We start from the raw sequence: 22473 nt of genomic DNA on the forward strand, positions 1-22473 counted from the left end.
TGCATTTGATGTCCCTACCTTCCCAGCTGGGGATTTACTGAAGGTTGTAGGGTTTGTTTGTAATGCAGTAAAAAGCAGAGTATGAGAGCAAACTGCTTGGTGTAGTGCCAAATATTCTCTGTAATCAAGGTTATTAAATAAATACTGCCATCATTCACTTAATAATTACCTCTGAAGTTAACTTCTGATTAGAAAACTGGCTTTAGCAATTGTGAAGAATGTAATGAGATTATAATTAATAGTATCTATTGTTCCAAGTTTTGGTATTTTTAAAACTTCCATCCTTTAATAACCTTCAGCTGAATTGCCTCTGGAAGATTTGGTAAAGATGTATGAAGGTGCCTTTGCAGAAAATTTTCACTGGCCCCAGCCAAAGCCTGACAGTGAAGAGGAGAGCAGTGAGGAAGGTAAATCACTCTATCTTTAGAAGTAGTTGTGCTGATTTACAAGGTGAAATAAGTTGCTTGACTCTTCAGGACTCTGTGAAAAGACATTTTGTTCTAGGAGAAAGCACATCTTGAGTGAATCACATTTAAAATTTCTCAGTTTGTGAAAAGAGGGCAGTATTTGCCTGTCCTAAATGAAGATGTGTGAGATTTTCAAGTACAGTACTGAGCCATAGAAAAGCCTCTGTACACTGAATTAAACAGCAGACTTCATAGGTGGCTATAATTATACCATGTTAGCCTAGCTAGTGTGAATGTCCACAACATGTACATGAACCTGAGCTTAGGCTATTTGCATTTTACCTGAACTAGCTTGAAAATCACAGAAATGCTTTTAAAAGTTGGCTGACTCCTTTAGACCTGTGTCTGAATCCTGGTTATCTCAATTCCTTTGTGTAACTGCTACTGAAGTATATTTTAGATACCACTGTAATTTTTCTCTCTCTCCTAGAAATGGAAGACCACATGTCTGATAGGGAAAGTCCCCAGAAAGAAATTGTCCTCATAGACTCCCTTCTCACCATTGATCAGTACAAGGTCATGGACAGGTCAAGTCCTCCCAAGAAGAACATGAGAGACATAGCAGAAGTGGCTGCTGCAGCAGAGATGTTGTTACCTAAAGGCAGCTCCAGGATAACAACAGCAGTAAGAATCCCTGTTTTCTATGTGCTGATGTTTACATAAAGAATGCTTTTTTCTTCATTTTTTTGTAGCTTTTAGCAAGAAATTCCTTTTTTTTTCTGAGTTAACTTTTTTGAATGTTTATGCTTTATGCCATGCTCTGCAAATTTAACTCAGGAAAGAATATCAAATTATTCACATTACAGGTAAAATACAACACTCCATCACTGCTGTATGGGTCTCTCAGAGAATATCAGAAGATTGGGCTGGATTGGCTGGCAAAGCTGTACAGGAAGAATCTCAATGGCATCCTGGCAGATGAGGCAGGGCTTGGAAAAACAGTGCAAATTATTGCCTTTTTTGCCCATTTGGCTTGTAATGAAGGTAAGTTCTTTTGGCTAACAGTTTTAGACAGGTACTAGGCCACATTATCTTTGTGAATTGTAGACTAGGGTCACTTTTTTTTCCCCTACTGAACCATATCAGGCTTTAGTTAATGATAGGAGTAAGATTGTGTCAGAATAACTTTCTGATATTTTGTGACATAAGTAAGACACTATACTTGACTAGATAACACATAGTGTTATCTAGTCAAGAATAGTGTCTGATCAACCTATTACCCTCTAGAGATTCTTCTGAATTCTTTTAAATTCCTACTAGTAGAGAAAAACCTTACAAATGGTTTAATGACTAGGAGTAGATTAGTAATTAAAATGCCTCTGTTTGTTGTTATTTGATCTCACTTTTAATGATTAATTTAATGCAATGCACTTAAAAAAATCAAGGGAGAATATGAGCCACATGCCTTGTAAGGAGTCTCTTTCCAGTGTTAACTGCTGTGTTTCCCCTTCTGTAGGGAACTGGGGTCCCCACCTTGTTGTTGTCCGGAGCTGTAACATACTGAAGTGGGAGCTGGAATTGAAACGCTGGTGCCCAGGCTTGAAAATACTTCTCTACTTTGGGAGCCAAAGAGAACTTAGGGCAAAAAGACAGGTGCTGTATTTTGCAACTCTTACACTGTTGGCTGTACATTTAGCCTGTGTATATCTGTCTTATATGTCTTTTCTAATGAAGAAGTAGCTGGTTGTAAGATATTTGAGAGTTCTGCCTTAACTTTTCTGTCTCATCCTTTCTTTCCTTTTCCATAGGAATGGACAGAACCCAACAGCTTCAATGTGTGCATCACTTCCTACAAGCAGCTGTTCAAAGGCCACACGGCATTCATGAAAATGAGATGGAAATATTTAATAGTAGATGAGATGCAGCAAATCAAGAATATGACTGAGAAACACTGGGAGGCACTTTTCAATCTCCGCAGGTACAGAGCAGAGAATTGATTTCCTGCTGGCAGTGAGTTTTTCTCTTTTCATGTCACACAGTTCTCTTGTTAACAGAAAACTTGATTAAAAAAACCCTCTTGACTTAGTCTACCTGAATTCCTGAGCAATGTGCACCTATAGAGAAGTACTTTTATTTGAAACAGTCAGGATTCAGAGAAGTGCTTGAGATCTTTTTGTTTCCACTATCATATCCCTGTAATTCTTCTTTGCTGGCATTCTGTGCTCCCAAACAGATTCCCTTGTATGTTCTGATACTCTGCAATGAAGAAGCTATTTGGTGATATATTCAAGATTGAAAAGATACTTTATCTTGGGTTTAATTTTGTTATATCTACATAATTCTTCTGTATATCTGACAAACATAAAGGCACAATAATCAGTCAATTAAAAATCTTCTTTTATTCACAGCCAGCATCGTTTACTTCTGATAGACACTCCTTTGCATAACACACTGATGGAGCTGTGGACCATGGTGCATTTTTTGATTCCGGGAATTTCCAGACCTTACCTGGATTTTCCAGTAAAAGCACCTAATGAGGAAAACCAGGATTACTGCCATAAACTGGTCATCAGGTTGCACAGAGTATGTTGGAATTTTTCCTCATATGTCTTACTAAAGGAGTAATGCTGTTTAGGAGAGGGGGAATAAAAATATGTGGCCCAGATCAGAATTTGTGTCTTTTCTTAACACTTAGTTTAGTTTAGACAGAGAATCCTGCGGAAAGCAGAGGGTTCTGCTACCAGGAGAATGTGGAGATTTCTTTTAAAAATAATACAAAGCTCAGATTTTGAAGCATGGCATGCAGAAATTAAAGAGCAAATTAATGTCTATACAACTGTGTGCCTAGCAGAATGATTATATATAGCATATGCAATTTATCACATCAAATCTGTTAGGTGTGAATAAGTTTAGCTTCCTGTTGTAAAGTCTTTGAAGTGAGAATTTTTTTCCTGTCGATTCTGCAATGTTTCAGATGATTCAGCCATTTATTTTGAGGAGATCAAAGAGGGATGTTGAGAAGCAGCTCACAAAGAAGTACGAGCACGTGCTCAAGTGCCGTCTGTCCAGTCGACAAAAAGCCATGTATGAGGATGTCATACTGCAACCAGGGTAAGGGCTTGGGACAGAAGATATACAATGCTGTCACTTTTAGTGCTTAAGCAAGGAAAGAAATTATTGTCATGTGGGGAAGTGTTTTAGTGCTTCTCTGAAATTTTGCATTATGACCTGTGAATAAAATGTGATTGCATTATAGACTAGAGTTACAGCAGGTGGTGTAATTTTGTGATATTTTATGCTGATGTGATAAATGTGCATTTATCTCTGGAACCTAAGAATCCAGTTATGATGGTCAGGTCTTCTGCTGTGTTGTTTTAACATTTATCTCTAATGAGTGGTTCTTCATTTTTTTAAAGCCCAGAGTTTTTCCTCACTGCCTCCCTGCCAGTGGTAATTGATAGGTGCAGGGATGAAACAGAAACAAAACAGGGAGAGGATGGGGGGCTGGATAGGTTCTATTTGATTGTAAGGCAGCCCTGGGTCTTTAAGTTTCACTTTTCCAAATTTACTTTTAGTACAGTGCTGCTTAGAATACTGCAGAAGACCTTGGTGAAATCTAAACTTGTTTTAAGACTTCTGCATAACATACTGCATTGTCCATTCTCACCTTGCTGATTTAGGGACACCTCCATGAAAGCTGCACATAAATCAATGTCTTTCTGTATAATTTATTTGGTAGAACCCAGGAAGCCCTCAAAAGTGGGCACTTCATCAGTGTCCTGCATGTCCTGATGCAGCTGCAGAGGATCTGTAACCATCCTGATCTGATAAACCCCCGGCTCTCCAGCTCCTCCTATGTATCAGAAACCCTGGAGTACAGAACAGCCTCTCTGGTGCTGCGAGCTCTGGAAAGGGATATTTGGAAGGTCAGTAGAAAAGTGAAGGTTTTTTTCCTCTCCTAGCGCCCTGGCAGAATTTCAGTACTTACTGTTGTTTTGTTATATGTGATAACAAAAGAAGTTTGTAAATAGAAGGAATTCACTCTTCCATAACTGTGGCTACTAAGTGAGTTCTTGCTGCATCTCTTTTTTTGTTGTAGTGGTATGAACTTTTCAAGTGGTTTGTAAACAGCAATTTTTCACGAACTACTGGGTCAAAGAAAAATTACCTTTGCTTTTGTCATGCTCATGTTTGCAGGAATTTTCCAACACTGAAGTCACTCTGGGTAGCCTGTGTTTGTTTATGGCATTCTGCAATTTTCTTTTTGCTTTTACTCACTGAAGGAAAGCAAGACTTATTCTTTGTCACAAAACAGTAAACATTCTCTTACTATGACTAAATTAGTACCCTCCTGTCAATCCATTTGAAGTACCACTATTTATGTTATTGTTAAACAAGTGATCCCACTCCCTGACCTGAAAATACAAAAGAAGTATGAGTAATGAAACAGCTGACATTTTTTGTTTAATTTTATTTCCACCCTTCATATTTTTCTACTCCTGAATTATAGTTCGGCATTTAAGCTTGAGAGTTAACCTTCAAAGAGTTCTATTTAATTCTTTGGAAACTATGATATATGAAGAATTGTTAAATGTGTTTTGTTTTAATTTCCATAACTGGCTAATGATTTAAATTCTTTTTCTTCTAATACTTAAAATGGGACTGTCAGTTTAAGATTTATTTCCAAGGTTTCTGGACAGTTTTGGCTAATAATTAATAGTTTATTTCTTAAATTTACACCATTTATTTCAAGTTAAAAAGTAAATATATAGAAATTGAATTCAGCATTGAATGTTATGAGGACTTAACTGTTCGGGTCATCACATAAAACAATTCATTTTCTGAAATCCCTAGGAATCGGACCTGTCTCTTTTTGATCTCATTGGAATGGAAGACAAAATGACTCATTATGAAGCACAAATGTTGCCAAAACAGAAGGTTACTAGAAAGTTGATTGAAGAAATCTACAGCTCCCCTCCACCACCAGCGAGGCCCAACCCAGTGAAGCTCAAACCAAGCAGGTGTGTACACCTAGACTCCTCCTAAGCTAGAATTACAGCAGCAAAAGGTGCTTCTGCTGCAGTCTTCACTGAGCTCTCTCTGCATCTCTGTTAATGGGATTCACACAAAACCTCAGGCTTACCTTTGCATTTAATTCTTATCTTTTGTGTTTACCTTTGAAAATAAGAATGCTGTTCTTTGAGGCATGCAATTCCATTTGAAGTTTGTTGATGGATTTCCCATAGTCCTTACTTCAGCAGTAGATGAGCTTTGTTCTTGGACATTGTTTATGGCAATTGAGTGTTGTTTTGCTGAATTAGCATGAGGATAATTCAAGTCTAATTTGGGCCTGCAGTGTCAGCTGTGCTCTCACTGTTATGGCAGAGACATATGAAGTTCTATAGCAGTACATTTTTCTAAAGTATTTTTCTTCTAGTGAAGTAGTGTTCTCAAAGTAATGTAGAACTAATACAAGAGAGCTGCCTGATGACCTGATGACCTGCAGCATGCTGATGTCTCTTTGGACATTATATGGGAGCCTTTTTTTTCAGATATCTTCAGATATATCTTTTCCCAGATATTGACCTAGCCTCTTTAAGATGTTTGCTGTAATTCTGAAGCATCCTGCTTTAAACTGGGTATATGACAATGAAAGTTTTTTTCCTTGGATTCAGCAAAATCACTTTCTACAAAGTTCACTCAGGAAGCTTGTGAAGTGATGAGTCTTGCCAGCTTCAGCCACCTGCAGCAAGATCAGCATCTGACATGATCAGTTTCTATGTTCCTGTGGTGACAGAGTTTACCTCTAAAGGCCAAACTATGATCTTCCTGTGGAGTTTGACTTTTCCTGCTCTTGCCAGGTTGTTCCAGCCCGTGCAGTATGGTCAGAAGCCCGAGGGCAGGACAGTGGTTTTCCCAAGCACTCAAGTGCAGCGCACGGTGACCACGGCAACGGTGACTCAGCAGGGACAGGTTCGAGGCAGATCCCCCATAGCCACGGTGTCTTCAAATCAAGGTAAGGCACTCAGTGCCGCCCTGCTCACCTGCACCTCAGTGTAGACAGATACAAGTTAGTGTGTTTAATAGAGCTCCTTTTCCCTCTAGCTTATTGGTCTAGAATACTAATGGCTTAAATATACCAAGAGACTAATTGCCAGTAAAATTCCCCACTAGTTTCTCCAGTATGATCTGCCAGGATAATGCAAAACTAAGCTTTGTGTAATCTGTTAGCTTATGGAGTAAATATGCCACAGTTGATATTTAAACCCCGAAGACATGTAATGTTCTGTCAAAGATGGGAATGTACAGTGCTTCTCTGTATTTATTTAGCCTTTAAACAATGCTTTCCAAATAGATAATGTTGTAAAACTAGGATGGAGTAAGAGGTGTGGCTAGAAATCCCGGTGTGTAAGGACAAAGCCGTTCTTGTAGCCGTTTGATTATCCTGTCGGAAGGTTTCTTTTTAATGCAGGTTGTTTAAAAGAGCGGAGTTAAAACCTCTAACAGCTTGCACAAACAACCCTTATTGATTGCAGCTGCAGCAGCACAGTTTCAGACAACTCAGGCTTCCACCAGTGCTCCAAGACACCAGCCCGCAGCGACCTTCACCACAGCAACTAGCGCAGCCAACCCTGTGAAACCGCGGGGCCAGAGCGCGGCGCCGGCCCCGCAGCCGGGCCAGCCGCAGGCACAGCCACAGCCACAGCCACAGCCCCCCCCGCACACCATCCAACAGAGTGTGCTGCCTCAGAGGCTCGTACTGACCTCTCAGGCCCAGGCACGGTTGCCTAGTAAGTGGCCTCCCCTTTCAAGGTTTCTCCCACCTTTGTACTACAATGAGGTTAAGTTACTAGGCACCCTAAGATGTGTACAGAATCGTTGTTTTTTTTTCACTCTTCTGATTAGCCTTGCTCAGTACGTTGCTTATGACCAAGGAAAATCGAAAATTGGATAAGAAACAATAGAATTGCTGTGGACATACATTAGCGGTGTCAACTTAATCTCCTATTTCTGCATGTTTCTTCTGCTGGCAAGACTTCCTTCAGACCAAATGTTTTAGCTCTCTCCTAATTATTCCTTTCATGTTAAACACTAATCCATCTGCTAAAGGCCTCTCTGGCAGAGAGGAGCGTCGCCACTGTTAGGCAGAGAAAAGTGATGAGGCTTTGCTTTAAGGTTGTATGTGCACTGCCTATTAGCATGTGTAGAGAGTACTGAGCACTGATGTATTAATTTTATCTCTGGGGTAATGCACTGCCTTTACAAAAGCTGAATTTTCACACCAATATTTTCTCAATGTCCTAAAACTTAATGCTGAAATTCCTCTAACCTTTCTGCATTTAAATCACAAAAAGCTTGGTCCTTGCCACGTCAAAGCTTTTTGGTTTGTCTAAATGCAGATTGCTTAAAATAAATCATGTTTCATCAGCAAATTTCGAATGTGTATTTAATGTGCCACACATAGGAATATTTTAATTTCTTCCTTAAACCTTCCTTCATGCTCTTGAAAAGGCAGTGAAAATGACTTTAATGTCTATACTTGTTCTGTTACAAAGTGTCACATGAGTTTTCAGGTAGCTCTTAACTTTTTTGCTAATGAAAGTGGTAATTTCTAAAATGTTGATGTTCTTACCCTTTAAACAATCAGCTTCTTTCCAGTTTGTCCAACAAATATAGAAAGCAATACCTGCTTAACTTTTATATGACACTTTTGATGCACTAAGTATAATTATGCATGGAAGGCGCTTCAGCACCAGTTTACTAACCAAAATGTAGAATTGTGAATATTGAACAGCTCGCCTCCCACTTTGATTTTTTAATGCCTGTTTCCCTCCTTAACAGGTGGTGAGGTAGTAAAAATAGCCCAGCTGGCTTCTATAGCAGGAGCACAAGGCAGGATTGCTCAGCCAGAGACCCCAGTGACTCTGCAGTTCCAAGGGAACAAGTTCACCTTGTCACACAGCCAACTCCGCCAGCTCACTGCAGGGCAGCCCCTGCAGCTACAAGGTACTTACTTCAACAAAGGAAATTTTCCATTATTCACAATGCTCATGTTTTGATATGGGCACCATGTTCCTTGTTGCTGGAGGTTTTTCCATCCCCAGTGCTTGTATTGTCTTGCTCTTCCTATTTTCTGTGAGCCAAGGTAGCTCTGGTTTGAAAAATAGATGCCTATCAAATGAAAGACATGGTTAGTTTCTTTTTCTGTATTGTATTTGAAAAATGTTATTTCCTTTGTTTCCACACCCAAGCGGTGCAGCTAAAGTAAGGTGAGGCATTATTTCATAAAAACTCCCTGCTGACCAGAAGCAGAAAAACTGAGAACATTCTTGGTGTATTCTGAAATTGTGTAAATAATCCTTCAAGATTGGCATTCTTCTGAATTTTTTGCCCTTGTCTGAGTGCTCTACCTACACTGTGTTTCGTTCTCAAATCTCCCTTGCTGGTGATGTGTATTGCCAAATGTAGGAGAACTGGCATATCTTCATTCTCTGTGGCCAACTAAATAGAGGGAATGTTAAATGAAGACTTTCTGTTTGACTGGATTTTGTCCAAATTCTATATAAATACCTAGATTAGAATGATACCCCTATGACATGAAATTCCTCTCCAGCTATGAATACTTGGGTGTTTCCCTCCTTTTTGGCAGATTGGTGTAATGAACGTGTCTGGTAGAATTTGAAACAGTAATTTTCAGCTTGTAACACTAATAGATTTTGCTAGAGAGCACAAATTTTTTTCCACCCTAATGTGTGTTAAAATCCTTCCCTGCAGGAAGTGTCCTTCAGATTGTGTCAGCCCCTGGGCAGCAGTACCTAAGGCCTCAGGGCCCTGTGGTCATGCAGACAGTTTCCCAAGCAGGAACTGTGCAGAATGCCCTGAATGCTTTAGGAAACCAGCACCAGGCAGGTGGCCCAGCTTCCACTGCAGTCACACAGCAAGGTGGGTTCTCCAGCCTGAAGAAATGTCTCTGTCTGAATATTTAATTGCTAAAATCACATTCTTATATAACTCCAAATTGTTGCAAATCGTAATTCTCTAAGTTGAGCTCAGAAGTGGGTAAACTATGAGGGAAATCTTTGCAGTTTGTATTTCATGTGTGCTGAAGTTTTAAGAAAAATTTTAGTACAAACTTAGGAGAGCATGTAACTTAATTATAGATTTTTTTTTTACCAGTTTCACCTGTGGTCAAATTTTTTTTGGGAAGAAGTAAATTTGAAATACTTTGTTAATTTTTGCAAGGAAAAATCAAGGGACAAAATTTTTTATACTGGCAGAAAATGTCCAGTGATTGTCTCCATTTTTCCACATTGATTTTGCTTTTATCTAATTTCTTTCACTTTTCTAGCTGATCAAGCCACAGTTTTCCATTTTTCTCTGCAAATGTTGCTTAGGTATTTGGTGCCTTGCTGTAAATGTGATCAGTTCCTTGCTTAAAAACACAACCAAGATGTTGACAGAAATAATGGAGAAATTTATGCATTTACAACAAAACAGATTATTAAATGAAGATAATATAACACTTGGAGTTCATTCCCTGAAAATGGCCATCTGCTGTAATTTTCTTGGCATATAAAAAACCATTCCTTCAAAATGGTGTGATGCTCTTACAGTATAGTTAACTGTCTGGGTAAACATCTGCTAATAGCTGAAATCACAAGAATGCTACTGAGATTCCATCATATGTTTTCACCAATTTGTAGATACACTCAAATGTGTTTTCTGAAAAATCTTAGATTATTTGCTCAAGATAAGTTAAAACAATCTTTTTCTGAATTAGAACATTTTCTATTTTCTATTGTGTTCATATTAACATTTTCTGAATGTCAATGTGTGTTGCACTATGCACGACATTTTGAATAAAGTACGAATGGAGCACAGCACTTTGCTTTGTACAAAGCAAAATAAAATTCCATTGATCTATCTTGGATTTTTGTGCGAACAGTTCATGTAAATATCTTTCAGAGATCTGATGTATAACAAAGTACAAATTTGCAATACTCAATGGACATTTAGACTAAAAATTTGTCTGAAGCAATGATGTGTTACAGCTATGAAATGTCTACTTACTGAAAATAATAAAGAGACCAATTTTCAGATGAATAAATGTATAAACACAAGGTTTATCCTCAGTTTGTATTCCAGGTAGAGCTGCAGTTACTAATTTGCCATCTGGTGACATGGGAGCAGTGTTAAAACCAGCACCTTTGCATGGACAGTCACAGGTACTCAATTTTTATTTTCTTTTGGAAACACCACTTTTCAGAATCAGTAGTAAGTCTGTGTAATAGTTGAAAGCTATAATTTGCAGAGCTGGAATTAATTAGGGACTTTGATGATTATAGAGTAGGTAAATATCCCAGCTTCTGTCCATGTTTCAGGTTGACAGATCTGACATATTTGTAATCCATAGATAAAATAATCAGATGTAGATAAAATAATCAGAGGCAGTCGACAGCTTTCTTGTGCTGTGATATACAGGTTCTTGTAACTGTAATGGATTTTAATTATGTAGTAATGCATAAATAAAGAAATGTGGGTTTTTGTGTTTTGAACACAACTGGGAAAATTTTTATTGATTTCTAATCTTAACAAGATTTTGGATAAGATACTCAAGCAACTTACCAAGTGCAGGGAAACATCAAGAATATATCAAAAGCTATGAAAATACACCTTTAAAAAGCAAGAAGATACTAAGCTAAGGTAGAATTGACTCTTTAATAGGAACTGAATTCAGCTGTAGTCTTCACATTTTATCTGGAAGGTATTTTGGTCTAAGTAGTAATTCTACTCTAGGATCTGTACTCTGATCCTGATAGTTTCTAAAGAAACTCAAATAGATTCTAAAGAACCTCAAATCCCTCATGTATTATTACTGTGATGAGCAGCAGATGTGGTTTTCATTCCCCTTCTCTTGGCCAAGGAGACGTTTGAGGAGAAGAACCGGCTCTTGAAGGAGCGCCTGGACCGGATCTTCTCGGGCAACGAGCGCCGCTGCTCGCGGGCGCCGGTGTACGGCCGGGACGTGCTGAGGGCTTGCTCCCTGGCTGGGGACACCAAGGCCTCCCAGCTGCCTTCCAGTCAGGCCAACAGCTGGAGGTGGGCTGGCTTTGTCAACTGCTGCCTTTCCTCAAGTGCCTGCGGAGGCCCAAGTAACCCCTTGAGGGAAATGATCCTGGGGTTGGTTCAGCAACAGGAATCTCTAAAGGATCTTGTTGACAGGTAATGTGTGACCCTGCCTATCAAGCCTCTACACATCTAGTTGTTTCTAAAGCACTTTTCAAAAAGGATTAAAACCTTGTTTCTGTTGATGAGCTTATTTGGTTTAGACTGGTTTATTTAGCAGTAGATGATGTGCAGCATGGAAGTAAAAATAAGTCACTTCCTGTTTCCTTTGGATCTTTATAAATGTTTTCAGTGCCTCTTTCCTAATTTCAAGCCCAAGTTCAGCTCACTTAGACTTTAATTCTTATGCTTTTGGATTTATTTGAATAGGTACCACTTAGACCCAGCTAACAAGAATTAAAACCCAGAGATGCAGGCAGAAGCTGGTTTAGCCAAGCCTGACTTTCATTGCTGTGTCTATGATTATTGCTGATCATTTTGTGTGTAGCTTTTTAAATCAATATTGCCTTGTTTTGATGCTTTTCACAGGGCTCTCTTCGTGTTACCAGCTGCAGTTGCTGCTCCCCCATGTTTCTATGTAGCAAATCCTCCCCCTTCATACAGTCACAGACTGAAACTCCTTAAGCACAGCCTGAGGCAGAAGGCAGCTCCACACTTGCATCAGTTGCAGCAGCTGACAACTCCTCACTTGCTGCAGTTCCCTGACCTCCGGCTGGTGCAGTATGACTCAGGTAAAGGACATTTGCTGACAAGATTTCAGTCATTTCCTCTATGACATGAATGGAATTTGTATATAAAACCATTATTGGTTTTTCTGTTTGAATTATAGGAAAACTAGAAGCTCTTGCTGTGTTGCTTCAGAAGTTGAAATCTGAAGGGCGTCGTGTGCTGATTTTGTCACAGATGATTCTGATGCTGGACATACTGGAGTTGTTCCTGAATTTCCATTTCCTCACCTTTGTGAGGATTGATGAATATGCCAACCAGGAACAACGTCAGGTAAGTGTGCCCTACCAGCTGCCCACTGGTACAGCAATAAGTGCTGCCCAGGCTTTTATACACTACAGCAGAGAAAGGAAATTTTCCTTGTTTTGTATTCAGTTTGAAGCATTTGAAACCTTTTTATCCCATTATTTATTAAGCTATAGTGAATTTGGTTTGATATTTTATTTTGATGTTTATTTAGTCCTTGCTTTTATTCTGTTTATGTAGGAGCTGATGAAGATTTTCAACAGAGACAAGCGCATTTTCTGTGCCATCCTCTCCTCTCACAGCCGTTCCACAGGAGTCAATCTTGTCGAGGCAGACACTGTTGTGTTCTATGACAATGATCTGAACCCAGTGATGGATGCAAAAGCTCAGGAGTGGTGTGACAGAATTGGGAGATGTAAAGATATCCATATATACAGGTGATGGTGACAGTCAACATCTGCTCTTTAACATGTTTTAATGTGAGGTTAGTTCAGAGGGTGCTGCCCTGGATGATCTGGAATAAAGTGGAAACAGTGCTGAAAACCACTTCCCTTCAATAAAAAATGCCAGAGTATTCTATGAAAAAGTGGGGGGGTTTAACACCAAATGTAGTAAATTAATCATGCCTGCATCAGTTTTGTGTGTTAGTCTACATGGAATTTTTGACGAGATCCTTTTCATTATTGATTTTCTTTTTTTGTTAAATTACATAAATTATTAAAAGAAAACTCTAAAGTAAAGGTGGTAGTGTGTTTTTTTTTCTGGGCCTGCAACATAATTAAAAGAACTCCCAGATACTACCACATTTTAAACATTTAGTGGTATTCTCTAAGGACAGTTTGTCTTTTTGTTTCTGAAAGCTGGTTTGGAAATGACTTACCAGATTTCTACTGTTTTTTCCATTTTTTTAGGCTTGTCAGTGGTAATTCTGTGGAAGAGAAACTTTTGAAAAATGGCACAAAAGACTTGATCAGAGAAGTGGCTGCTCAGGGAAATGACTATTCAATGGCCTTTTTAACACAGGTAAGTTAATATTCAGAATGCATTGAAACACCCATGTTGCAGTGTTTAATAAATTCAAGCAGCTGTGTTGGAGTGTTTAATAGCAGTTTAATAGAAATCTGTCTGGACTAGAATTAATAAGAAGGCATATTGGATTTCATGATTGCTTGAACTCTGTCTTGGGGCCACATTCTTTCAAATATTGTCCATCTGTTTTGTTTTGTTATTTGCATAGTGATGCACAGACATCACCCATGACTTAATATATTGTGGTTTCTTCACCCTGCTGCAAAATTTTGCAGAGCTTGTAAGGGTGAAGGTCTCAACAGCTTTAAAAATGTGAAATAAGTTTAATAAATGTGGCTATTTAGAGAGATAGTCTCTGAATTGCTGCTCTGAAAATAGATGAGACAGTGACTGCACTGGTGAAGCCAGGCTATCCTGGCTGCCACTCCTGATATAGAAAAAAAATAGTATGTTCCCAAAAACTGAATGTATTTCTCTTTTTTCTTTCTATTTACCTAGCAAACAATTCAGGAATTGTTTGAGGTTCATTCTCCTATGGAGGATTCTGGATTTAGAGTGAAAGCAGAAGAATTTGTAGTACTTTCTCAAGAGCCGTCTCCAGCAGAAAATATTTCACCTAAAGTTGCAAGACCATTCATAGAGGTAATGATTAACACACACATTAAAAATACAGCTGTGCAGCATTAGTATTAAACAGCTGACTAACCCCATTTTTTGGGGGTGAATTCTGTCAGTCTCTTTTTCTTGTAGTTTTATGCTCTTTTGTAATTTGCCTTGTGACAAAACTTCCAAAAGCCCAAAGCTGAGTTTTATAATTTATGGGACTCTTTCTGTTGCTGCAGCAGAGACCCCAGAAATTTGTGTTGCATTTCAGTGACTCCTTATGGAGTTCCTTTCCATATTTTTGAAGTCTTAATTATTTTTAAAATATATCTCTCTGAAAGGCCCTCAACAGCATTGAACGGGAGGATGAGGAGTCAAATGATCACATACAAGAAACAGGATCTGAGTCAAGCATTGAACCTTTAATCTCAGAGCTCTGTGAGACAAAATACAATGAAGAGCCCTCACAGCTGCAGGAGTTAGTTGCTGTTGTGGATCAGGTACCGTGACTTCCCTTGAATGTAATGTTTAGTTCAAATGTTTCAATTTCTTTGCAGTCTGACCTTAAAGCAACTTTGTTGTTTCTCCCATTAAAAGGAAGGGAGATCTCCCACTGCTTTAGAGTGATAAGATGAGTTTGAAGGAGAGCTTTGATACTTCATGTAATGTTTCTTTTATTATCCTCAAAGTAACATTTTTTCCCTTTGATACTTCCCTCAGCTGACTCCAATTGAGAAGTATGCTTTGAATTATCTGGAGCTCTTCCACGGTTCAGTTGATGACAATGAGCCACGGTTGAGTGAGGTAAAACAAATCTTTCTTTGCCATGTTATTCTGTCACAGAACAACATTTATTATATTTTCAATATGAAATGGAAGTTTCTCCAATGATGTGAAATATATTGTAGGCACTTCTGTGATCTTTTCTTGCTATACCTTATGAACAGCGTAATGTCTTACAGAGACCTCATTATTTTGGGATTCTGTGGTTTAAGCAGGTGTCAGTTCTTAATTTCTTTTTTATAAAATGGGAATTGCTTTCAGCCAGGCTCAGCAAATATTTGTTGTACTCCATTGATAGCAGGGGAAAAAGTTTCATTAGTTTTAGTGAGCCTGTGTTCTGGTTGTCGTCATTGTTTAACTGAATTTCTTTGATTGGTTTATATTGATGATTTTAAAACCCTCCACAAAGACCAATAAATATCTTAAAAATGGCTGGGAAAGTATCTGTTCAGAAATTCCTATAAAATTCTTGTATCTGAAAATGTCAAAGTTCAAGGCATTTATCCATAAAATTACAAATTGATGATTTCTAATCTGGTGTTTTACTGTATAAAGTTTCTAAGCAGTCTGACTTTAATCTAGATGGAACTGAAAACTGCAAAGAAAGCCTGGGAAGTCCAGCATATGAAGGAGTTAAAGGAAAGAGAGCAAAAAATGCTTTGGGAGGATGAAGAGGAGCTTCTCACCTACACTCGGGAGGATGCATACAACAAAGTAATTGCTGATTAGTCTTGTTTTTTCTAAATAGTTATTTCTTAACAGTTTGAGAATACCTTTACCCTTCAGGTTTCAGTTGGATCATTTGAATTATGTTCTCTTTTTGTGTCTAGGAATATGTCTATGAAGGTCCAGATGGACAAACTGAAATTATGCCAGTAAGTAAAAGTAATACCAGGCAGCCTAAACAGCTTTTTTATTTTATGAAACAATAAGGTCAGTGGAGAGTTAACATTGCAGTAATTACAGACTTTATTCTGTGCAGCTCTGGACTCCTCCTACTCCACCTCAGGATGACAATGATATCTACATAGATTCTGTTATGTGCCTGATGTATGATACCACCCCTATTCCAGAGTCAAAATTGCCTCCAGTTTATGTCAGGAAGGAGCGTAAACGACACAAAACAGATCCCTCTGGTGAGTGCGTGCTCAAACTGTTCTGGGATTTATTGCTGAAAGTTCAAAAAATCAGTGGGGTTTTCATGCCTCCTGTATGTTCAGAATGCATTGAAACACCCATGTTTCTATGTTTAATGAATTCAAGCATCTGTGTTGGAGTCTGGTCCTGTAAAGATCAAATCTGCATGTTTGAAGGGATGAAAATTCTTGTCCCACCATGGCCTTGAAGCAGTGGAATGACTGGAAGGCCCAGTTCTTATGGTGTGTCTTCTCTTTAGACATGAAGATATTCTTTAAAGGACAGTTTTAGACAGCAGATAGTCTACTTTGTCAGTTAGAACAGGGCTGGTCTTCCTTTATAACAGGCTCTGTTTAGTTCCTGGCTGTGCTTTTCAGATGCAGTGGGGAATACTCTGTACATGTATGAGCATTCTGCAGCTGTAGGCAGAGGAATCAAAGACTGACAGTATCTGCCAATAATGCTTTATGTTTTGTCTTAGCAGCAGGTAGAAAGAAGAAGCAGCGTCATGGGGAGACAGTTATCCCACCTCGTTCGCTCTTTGATCGAGCGACTCCGGGAATGTTGAAAATGCGCCGGGAGGGCAAAGAGCAAAAGAAGAACATCTTGTTGAAACAACAGACACAGTTTGCAAAGCCTTTGCCAACTCTTGTCAAACCAGCTACTGAGGCTGGACAGGATAATCCAGAGTGGTTGATCAGTGAAGACTGGGCCCTTCTGCAGGTCAGATGATACCTGCAGCTTCTGCTGTCATTATGGTTTTATTTCTGCACTTATCTCTTCAAGGTTATTTCTAATTCTTAGTGGCAATTTGCTGTCATAACTTGGAACAGCTTGCCTGTCATTTGTGCTCCTCTAAGGAGAAATTAAAGGCTAAAGTACAAAATGTATGATTAAGCTCTATTGTTGTTTTAGAAAGCACTTACTATTATTCAGATTAGTTGTGCTGGCTGGACACTGGATAATGCAGCTAAGGTTCTTCCCACCTTTGAGGGGGGAGCAGCATTTGAATAACAGCTCCCTGTTGTGGTATTTTCAGAGACTCCTGTCAAAGGGAGGAATGATCAATCTGACTCCATGTTCTTAGAAGGCTAATTTATTATTTTATGTTACTATATTGTATAAAAGAATACTATACTAAACTATACTAAAGAATAGAGAAAAACTTGTGACTCCTTCCAGAGTCCTGACACAACTTGACTGTGGTTTTTCATTAAGTCAAACCAATTCACATGTTGGATAAACAATCTCCAACCGAATTCCAAAGCAGCAAAACATAGGAGAAGCAAATGAGATGATATTGTTTTCCTTTTTCTCTGAGGCTTCTCAGCTTCCCAGGAGAAGAATCCTGGGCAAAGACTTTTAAGAAAATATGATGATGACACCCTTTCCCTCTCATACCAATCTCCAACTGTTTCCCTGCACATCAGTCAGCATTAAGGCACCTTATGCCTGTTTATTCTCTGTGACTGTAGCTGAACACAGAGCCTTAGCCCTGAGCTGTCCCACTGTGGTAACTGTGTGTGAGCACAGGCAGGTAAGGGAAGGTTTGGAAGATGGCAATGATTTGTCACCTTATGCATTTGTGCCTTTGTGTGTTGCAGGCAGTGAAGCAGCTGCTGGAGCTTCCTTTAAACCTTGCTGTTGTGTCACCAGCACACACTCCCAACTGGGACCTGGTCAGTGATGTTGTTAACTCCTGCAGCAGAGTCTATCGCTCGCCCAAGCAGTGCCGCAACCGCTACGAGAATGTCATAATCCCCAGGGAGGAAGGAAAGGTGAGCTCACCTGCAATGATGCGTCCTTTTTTTACCTTAAGTTGTAGAGTTTTTTTTCCTTAACTCCATAAACACTTGTTTTTTGTTAAACGTTTCAACAGTGTAAATAAATAACTTTTAAAAGATCTTTTTTAAATTATTCTCATCAGGATTTCCACTTATTTTATGTGATTTCTTTGAAAAGAAAAAGCACCTGAACAAAATCTTCCACAAAAGATCATCTAACTTTCCTTCTTATTTTACAGCTAATGTACGAAGCTAATCCTAAAAAGAAGACAAAAAGTATTTATAAGGTGTGCATTGGTATTCTTTCAAAATCAAATCTAGACACTGTGGTATTTAGCAGCAATGGAGGTGGGCAGATAATTCATTGAGATCCATGTTGAGTGTTACTTGAGTTCTGAAACATCAATTAAAATTCCAAATTTATTTTTCCTTTCTTTGTTGATACAGTGGATTGACACCAGACTTCAGCTTTTGGATTTGATAGATAAATTTTAGATCATGCAAGAAGTTTGTGATTTCACTTAAACTGTAGTTGGCATTTTTCCACCATGTATCTTATCCTGATGGTATTTAAGATCTGTAAGAATGAACTTCATGCTAGAGTCTAAGTGGATTACAAATACGTAGTGAATTTGATGCCTGAAACACGTTTTAGTAAATGAGGATGATAGGATGCTACAGAAACAAAAACAAATTCCATGACTGTGAACACCTTCTTCCAAACCACACAGCAATTTAGTGACAGAGTTGGGTGGAGAATCCAGAACTTCTGGCTGTAGTCCCATTCTCTGACTGCTAAGGAGGTTTGTCCCTGACTGGCAGTTTCTGCTTAGGAGAAGCCAAATGTTAGACTGGCATGGTGTGTGGTTGTTAACCTAGCTTTGTTGGGAGAGCAGTGCAGTGATGGTTTTGTTTTATTTCCTTACGTGTGCGCTATGCATAACTATAAACTAATGGGCTCTTGGTTTGGGTAATGAATTAAACTTGCAAAATCTAAACTAAAGCAAAGATTCTTTCTCAAATTAGAGTTTGCCATTTTGTATGTCCCCAAGTGCTGATGCCAGTGTGACCGTGAGAACTGCTCCTTATTTTGCTCTTTCTTTATACATTTCCCATAGAGTTTTGTGTGACAGTAAGTTATCAGTGACACGAGGCAGGAACCAGTCTGTGATAGATTTGTTGGAGAGTGTTTTTAAATAATCTACGAGCGCGCCTTGTGTTTAAACATAGACAAAATGCCCTGTTGGGTGAGTTTGCAATTGAAAGTTGGTTTGTTTTCTTTTTTTTAGACTAAAAACAGTCGCCCACTTCGTACCAATCAGATCTATGCTCAAGATGAGGGTGCAACCCACACACAGCTTTATACTAATCATTTTGAGATGATGAAAATGATTGCAGGGAAAAGAAGTCCACCTATCAAACCTTTGTAAGTTTACCTGGGATCATTTGATCTCCTGTCACCACAGATCTCCTGGAAAATGTGTTTTGAATGGCTCTCAAAACCCAGAGTTATTCTGCACTCTGTTTCTCTGTTCTTGATCTCTCTCTATGTGTTCTGTGTTAATGGAAACATTTCCATATTTCATGTGTTTGGGTCTCGCTGCAGGAATTTGCCCTTTGTCATCAAGAGCAGAGCTGCATTCAGTTGGAATTTTTAAAATCTACTTTATATCTATCAATTTGCTTGAACTATAGACAATTTACTGACTGTACTGTTCAGTAGTACATTCTTTCATATGTATCTTCCTGCAGTTTTTCTTTATTTATTTTGTATTTACTCTGAGTCTTTGTTAAATGTCTGTCTGTATGCAGGCTCCAGTGCTGGCTGGAATATCATGGAAACTTCACCAAAAGTGCAGTGTTACATGCTAAAATAGATGAAATGAAATATTGTTTTTAAAGTTTTTCTGTCCAGTGATACAGTTTTTCTCCATTTCAGACTTGGCATGAATCCTTTCCAGAAGAATCCAAAGCATGCATCAGTGCTTGCTGAAAGGTGAGCACTGCCTATCTTGAAGGAGTAATAAATTGCATAAAAATGCTCCTTTTTCTTTCTTTTTTTAAGGTTTCAGTTATTTCTAAATATTGTGTGTTTTGTCTAATTGTTGTTTCTAGTGGAATCAACTATGATAAGCCCCTTCCTCCGATTCAAGTCGCGTCCCTCCGAGCAGAGCGCATTGCCAAAGAGAAAAAGGTATGGACCCATCTCTGTGCACAAATGGCTGCAGTAACTAAAAAATCAGGCAGCAGATGAGGTACAAGCAAAGCTACGTCCTGGGGGAAGTTTGGCACTACAGTGGATGTTATGAGCAGCTGCACACTGTTCATGTACAGTGGTTTAGATAACCAAGGCCCAAAGCGGGGCCTTTCCTTGTCCTTCTTGTCATTCTCAGACCCCTTAAACAATGAGGAGCATATTTTTGCAAAAGATGCTAAAACATTTCAAAATGTTATTTAATTCTTGACCATTCTGTAGCCTCATTTCTTTTATTGTTCAGAAAGAACTACTTGTCCTTGCTTGTGGATGATAAGTTGCTTGTTGTGCTGTGCTCTAAGCCACAAAACCATGAGTACACCTTGTAGTTTGAAATGAGTCATGTTGTGTAACTTGGACTTAAAAAGTGAGGGCAGCTTTGTGAGCTGTCTCTGGCTGGAATTAAAGGAGTTTTGTGGATAGAAATAAAGATGTCTTGTCTTGTTGTTTTGTTTAGTTTTAAAAAACCACATCTTGCTTGTTCCATGCTTGACGACTGAAGGTGCCCCTTTCCTTGCAGGCGCTGGCGGAGCAGCAGAGGGCCCAGCAGCAGACGGGCCCCCAGCCCCAGCAGCCCCAGGCGGGCCAGCAGCCCCCCCAGCAGCCCCCCGTGCAGCAGGCCCAGCCACAGGCACAGGCACAGGCACAAGCACAGGTAGTTCAGCAGCCACAGGCAGTGGTGCAGACTGCAGTCACTACTGTGGCCAACACAGCAGTATTGGTAAGAAAGGGAGAGCTCGGTGCCTCTGATGTCATAACTTCAGTTCTTCTGTGTGTGCTGTATTTGTGTCCTGTTTTCTCTGGGAAGAGAATTTTAGGTCAGTATAGTGAGATCAAAGATATTTTTTCTTGTTTGTTTTTCCTGTTTATTCTGGGTGTCTTCTGGTTCCCTGATTTATTAAGACTATTTGTACTGTTGTAGCAACAGATCTTGGCATTCTGAGATGGAAAAACACCATGAAAAGATGGTTTTCCCTTTTTCACTTTAGACTTTTATTTAATGAAGTCTGAGTGAATAGATGCTCATGGTCAACGAGATGTATTTGTACAGAGAGCTTGCAGAATACAGAGAATAAAAGAGAATGTAGCTGTAAGAATGATTCAGTTAGAGCTTAAAATCCAAAGATTCATTAACCTTTGCAAGGCAAATGAAATGATGCATCCTGCAGGAAATACCATGGTGTTTTTACTGCAAATTTGTGCAAAGTTTTCATGTCTTCCCAAAATCTAGAGTCTGAATGAGTCTGATGACTGGTCTGTGGCTTTTGTATTTAGAACCAGTCCAGTTTACCTAGTAATGTGTGCTGGCCGTGGTGGATTTATTTTGTTTGCTGCAGAGCAGGAGTACCACAGCTTTTGCAGAAAGACACAGAGGATGTGTTTTGACCCACAAGCATTGCTGTGTATGAAGTGCTCAGTGATGTTCCTGTGTGAGTGGCTGTCCAAGGTATTGCTCCCTTCCTCTGCTAACAGGGATGTCCAGTGACCAGGGTTTACCACACACATGGCTGGTCTACAGCTGCTCATTGTGAGGCAGAATCCTGATTTATGTATGCGTTAGTTGCTGTGATCTGTAGTGTCTATGAACAACTGCAGAAATCTGTGTGTTCCATTTATTTTTTGTTATTTTGTCACTTCTGGAATACAGCACTGTGTTAAGCAATGCTCAGTTTTCTTCTATTGTTTTTTTGAAATGTTACCTTAATTGTTTTCTAATTAGGCAGGCACCATCAAAACAGCAGTGACGGGAACGAGCATCCAGACTGGTAAGGAGACTTTATAACTGGGCATAGGAGGTGATGGACATTGGGATTTTCACTCTCAGAATCTCACATTTAATCCTGGCTTGCTTTCAGCTACAGTGAGTGGAAATGTGATTGTGAACACTGTTGCTGGGGTCCCTGCTGCCACCTTCCAGCCCATCAATAAACGTCTGGCCTCACCTGTTATACCTGGGACCCTGACTGTGAGTAGATCCTGTCACTAGTTGTGTCCCTGGACACACTGGGTTCCATGTTTTATCAGCATTGCTTTAGTTTCCCATGTTTCCGGAATTTCTGCTTCTTGCAAATCTCATGTGCATCTTGGGGTTCTTTATCAAACTTCTCTCTCTTACCAAACATCAGAACACACTGGAATGGCATATCAGAAAAAAATGCTTAATACTGTTAAAAATAATTTATAGGAAAGTGCTGCTAAAAGCAATGTATTATGTCATTAACATTTTCAGCCTGTAATTGTTTTGTGCTTTATTAATTATGATCTTTATTATTATGTTAATGGTTTAAGACTATGGAAGATAAAGCAAAATATTGAAAGGCACTAAAATCAAATGTCTGTAATGGAGTGAAGGGTTTGGCGATCAGCCTGTTGGAAA

General features: G+C 39.1%; 1 protein-coding gene across 1 annotated transcript in view; it reads left to right on the top strand.

The window, feature by feature from the left end:
- The window catches only part of EP400 (E1A binding protein p400), a 47795-nt gene that overhangs the window by 16697 nt on the left and 8625 nt on the right, over positions 1-22473 (top strand). The window contains exons 13-46 of the mRNA XM_059484963.1: positions 300-407; positions 898-1091; positions 1274-1451; positions 1924-2060; positions 2216-2385; positions 2816-2990; positions 3382-3518; positions 4147-4333; positions 5262-5428; positions 6269-6423; positions 6944-7198; positions 8250-8414; positions 9183-9350; positions 10542-10633; positions 11332-11630; positions 12063-12265; positions 12364-12533; positions 12747-12943; positions 13418-13529; positions 14034-14177; positions 14480-14638; positions 14859-14942; positions 15504-15635; positions 15752-15796; positions 15904-16057; positions 16540-16781; positions 17663-17836; positions 18082-18129; positions 19132-19268; positions 19782-19838; positions 19958-20036; positions 20617-20817; positions 21817-21862; positions 21953-22062. Coding sequence (XP_059340946.1) covers positions 300-407; positions 898-1091; positions 1274-1451; positions 1924-2060; positions 2216-2385; positions 2816-2990; positions 3382-3518; positions 4147-4333; positions 5262-5428; positions 6269-6423; positions 6944-7198; positions 8250-8414; positions 9183-9350; positions 10542-10633; positions 11332-11630; positions 12063-12265; positions 12364-12533; positions 12747-12943; positions 13418-13529; positions 14034-14177; positions 14480-14638; positions 14859-14942; positions 15504-15635; positions 15752-15796; positions 15904-16057; positions 16540-16781; positions 17663-17836; positions 18082-18129; positions 19132-19268; positions 19782-19838; positions 19958-20036; positions 20617-20817; positions 21817-21862; positions 21953-22062 — 5081 coding nt within the window. The remainder of the gene's footprint in view (positions 1-299; positions 408-897; positions 1092-1273; positions 1452-1923; positions 2061-2215; positions 2386-2815; positions 2991-3381; positions 3519-4146; positions 4334-5261; positions 5429-6268; positions 6424-6943; positions 7199-8249; positions 8415-9182; positions 9351-10541; positions 10634-11331; positions 11631-12062; positions 12266-12363; positions 12534-12746; positions 12944-13417; positions 13530-14033; positions 14178-14479; positions 14639-14858; positions 14943-15503; positions 15636-15751; positions 15797-15903; positions 16058-16539; positions 16782-17662; positions 17837-18081; positions 18130-19131; positions 19269-19781; positions 19839-19957; positions 20037-20616; positions 20818-21816; positions 21863-21952; positions 22063-22473) is intronic.

This window comes from Ammospiza nelsoni, chromosome 18 (assembly GCF_027579445.1).
Source record: "Ammospiza nelsoni isolate bAmmNel1 chromosome 18, bAmmNel1.pri, whole genome shotgun sequence".
Taxonomy (NCBI): Eukaryota; Metazoa; Chordata; class Aves; order Passeriformes; family Passerellidae; genus Ammospiza; species Ammospiza nelsoni.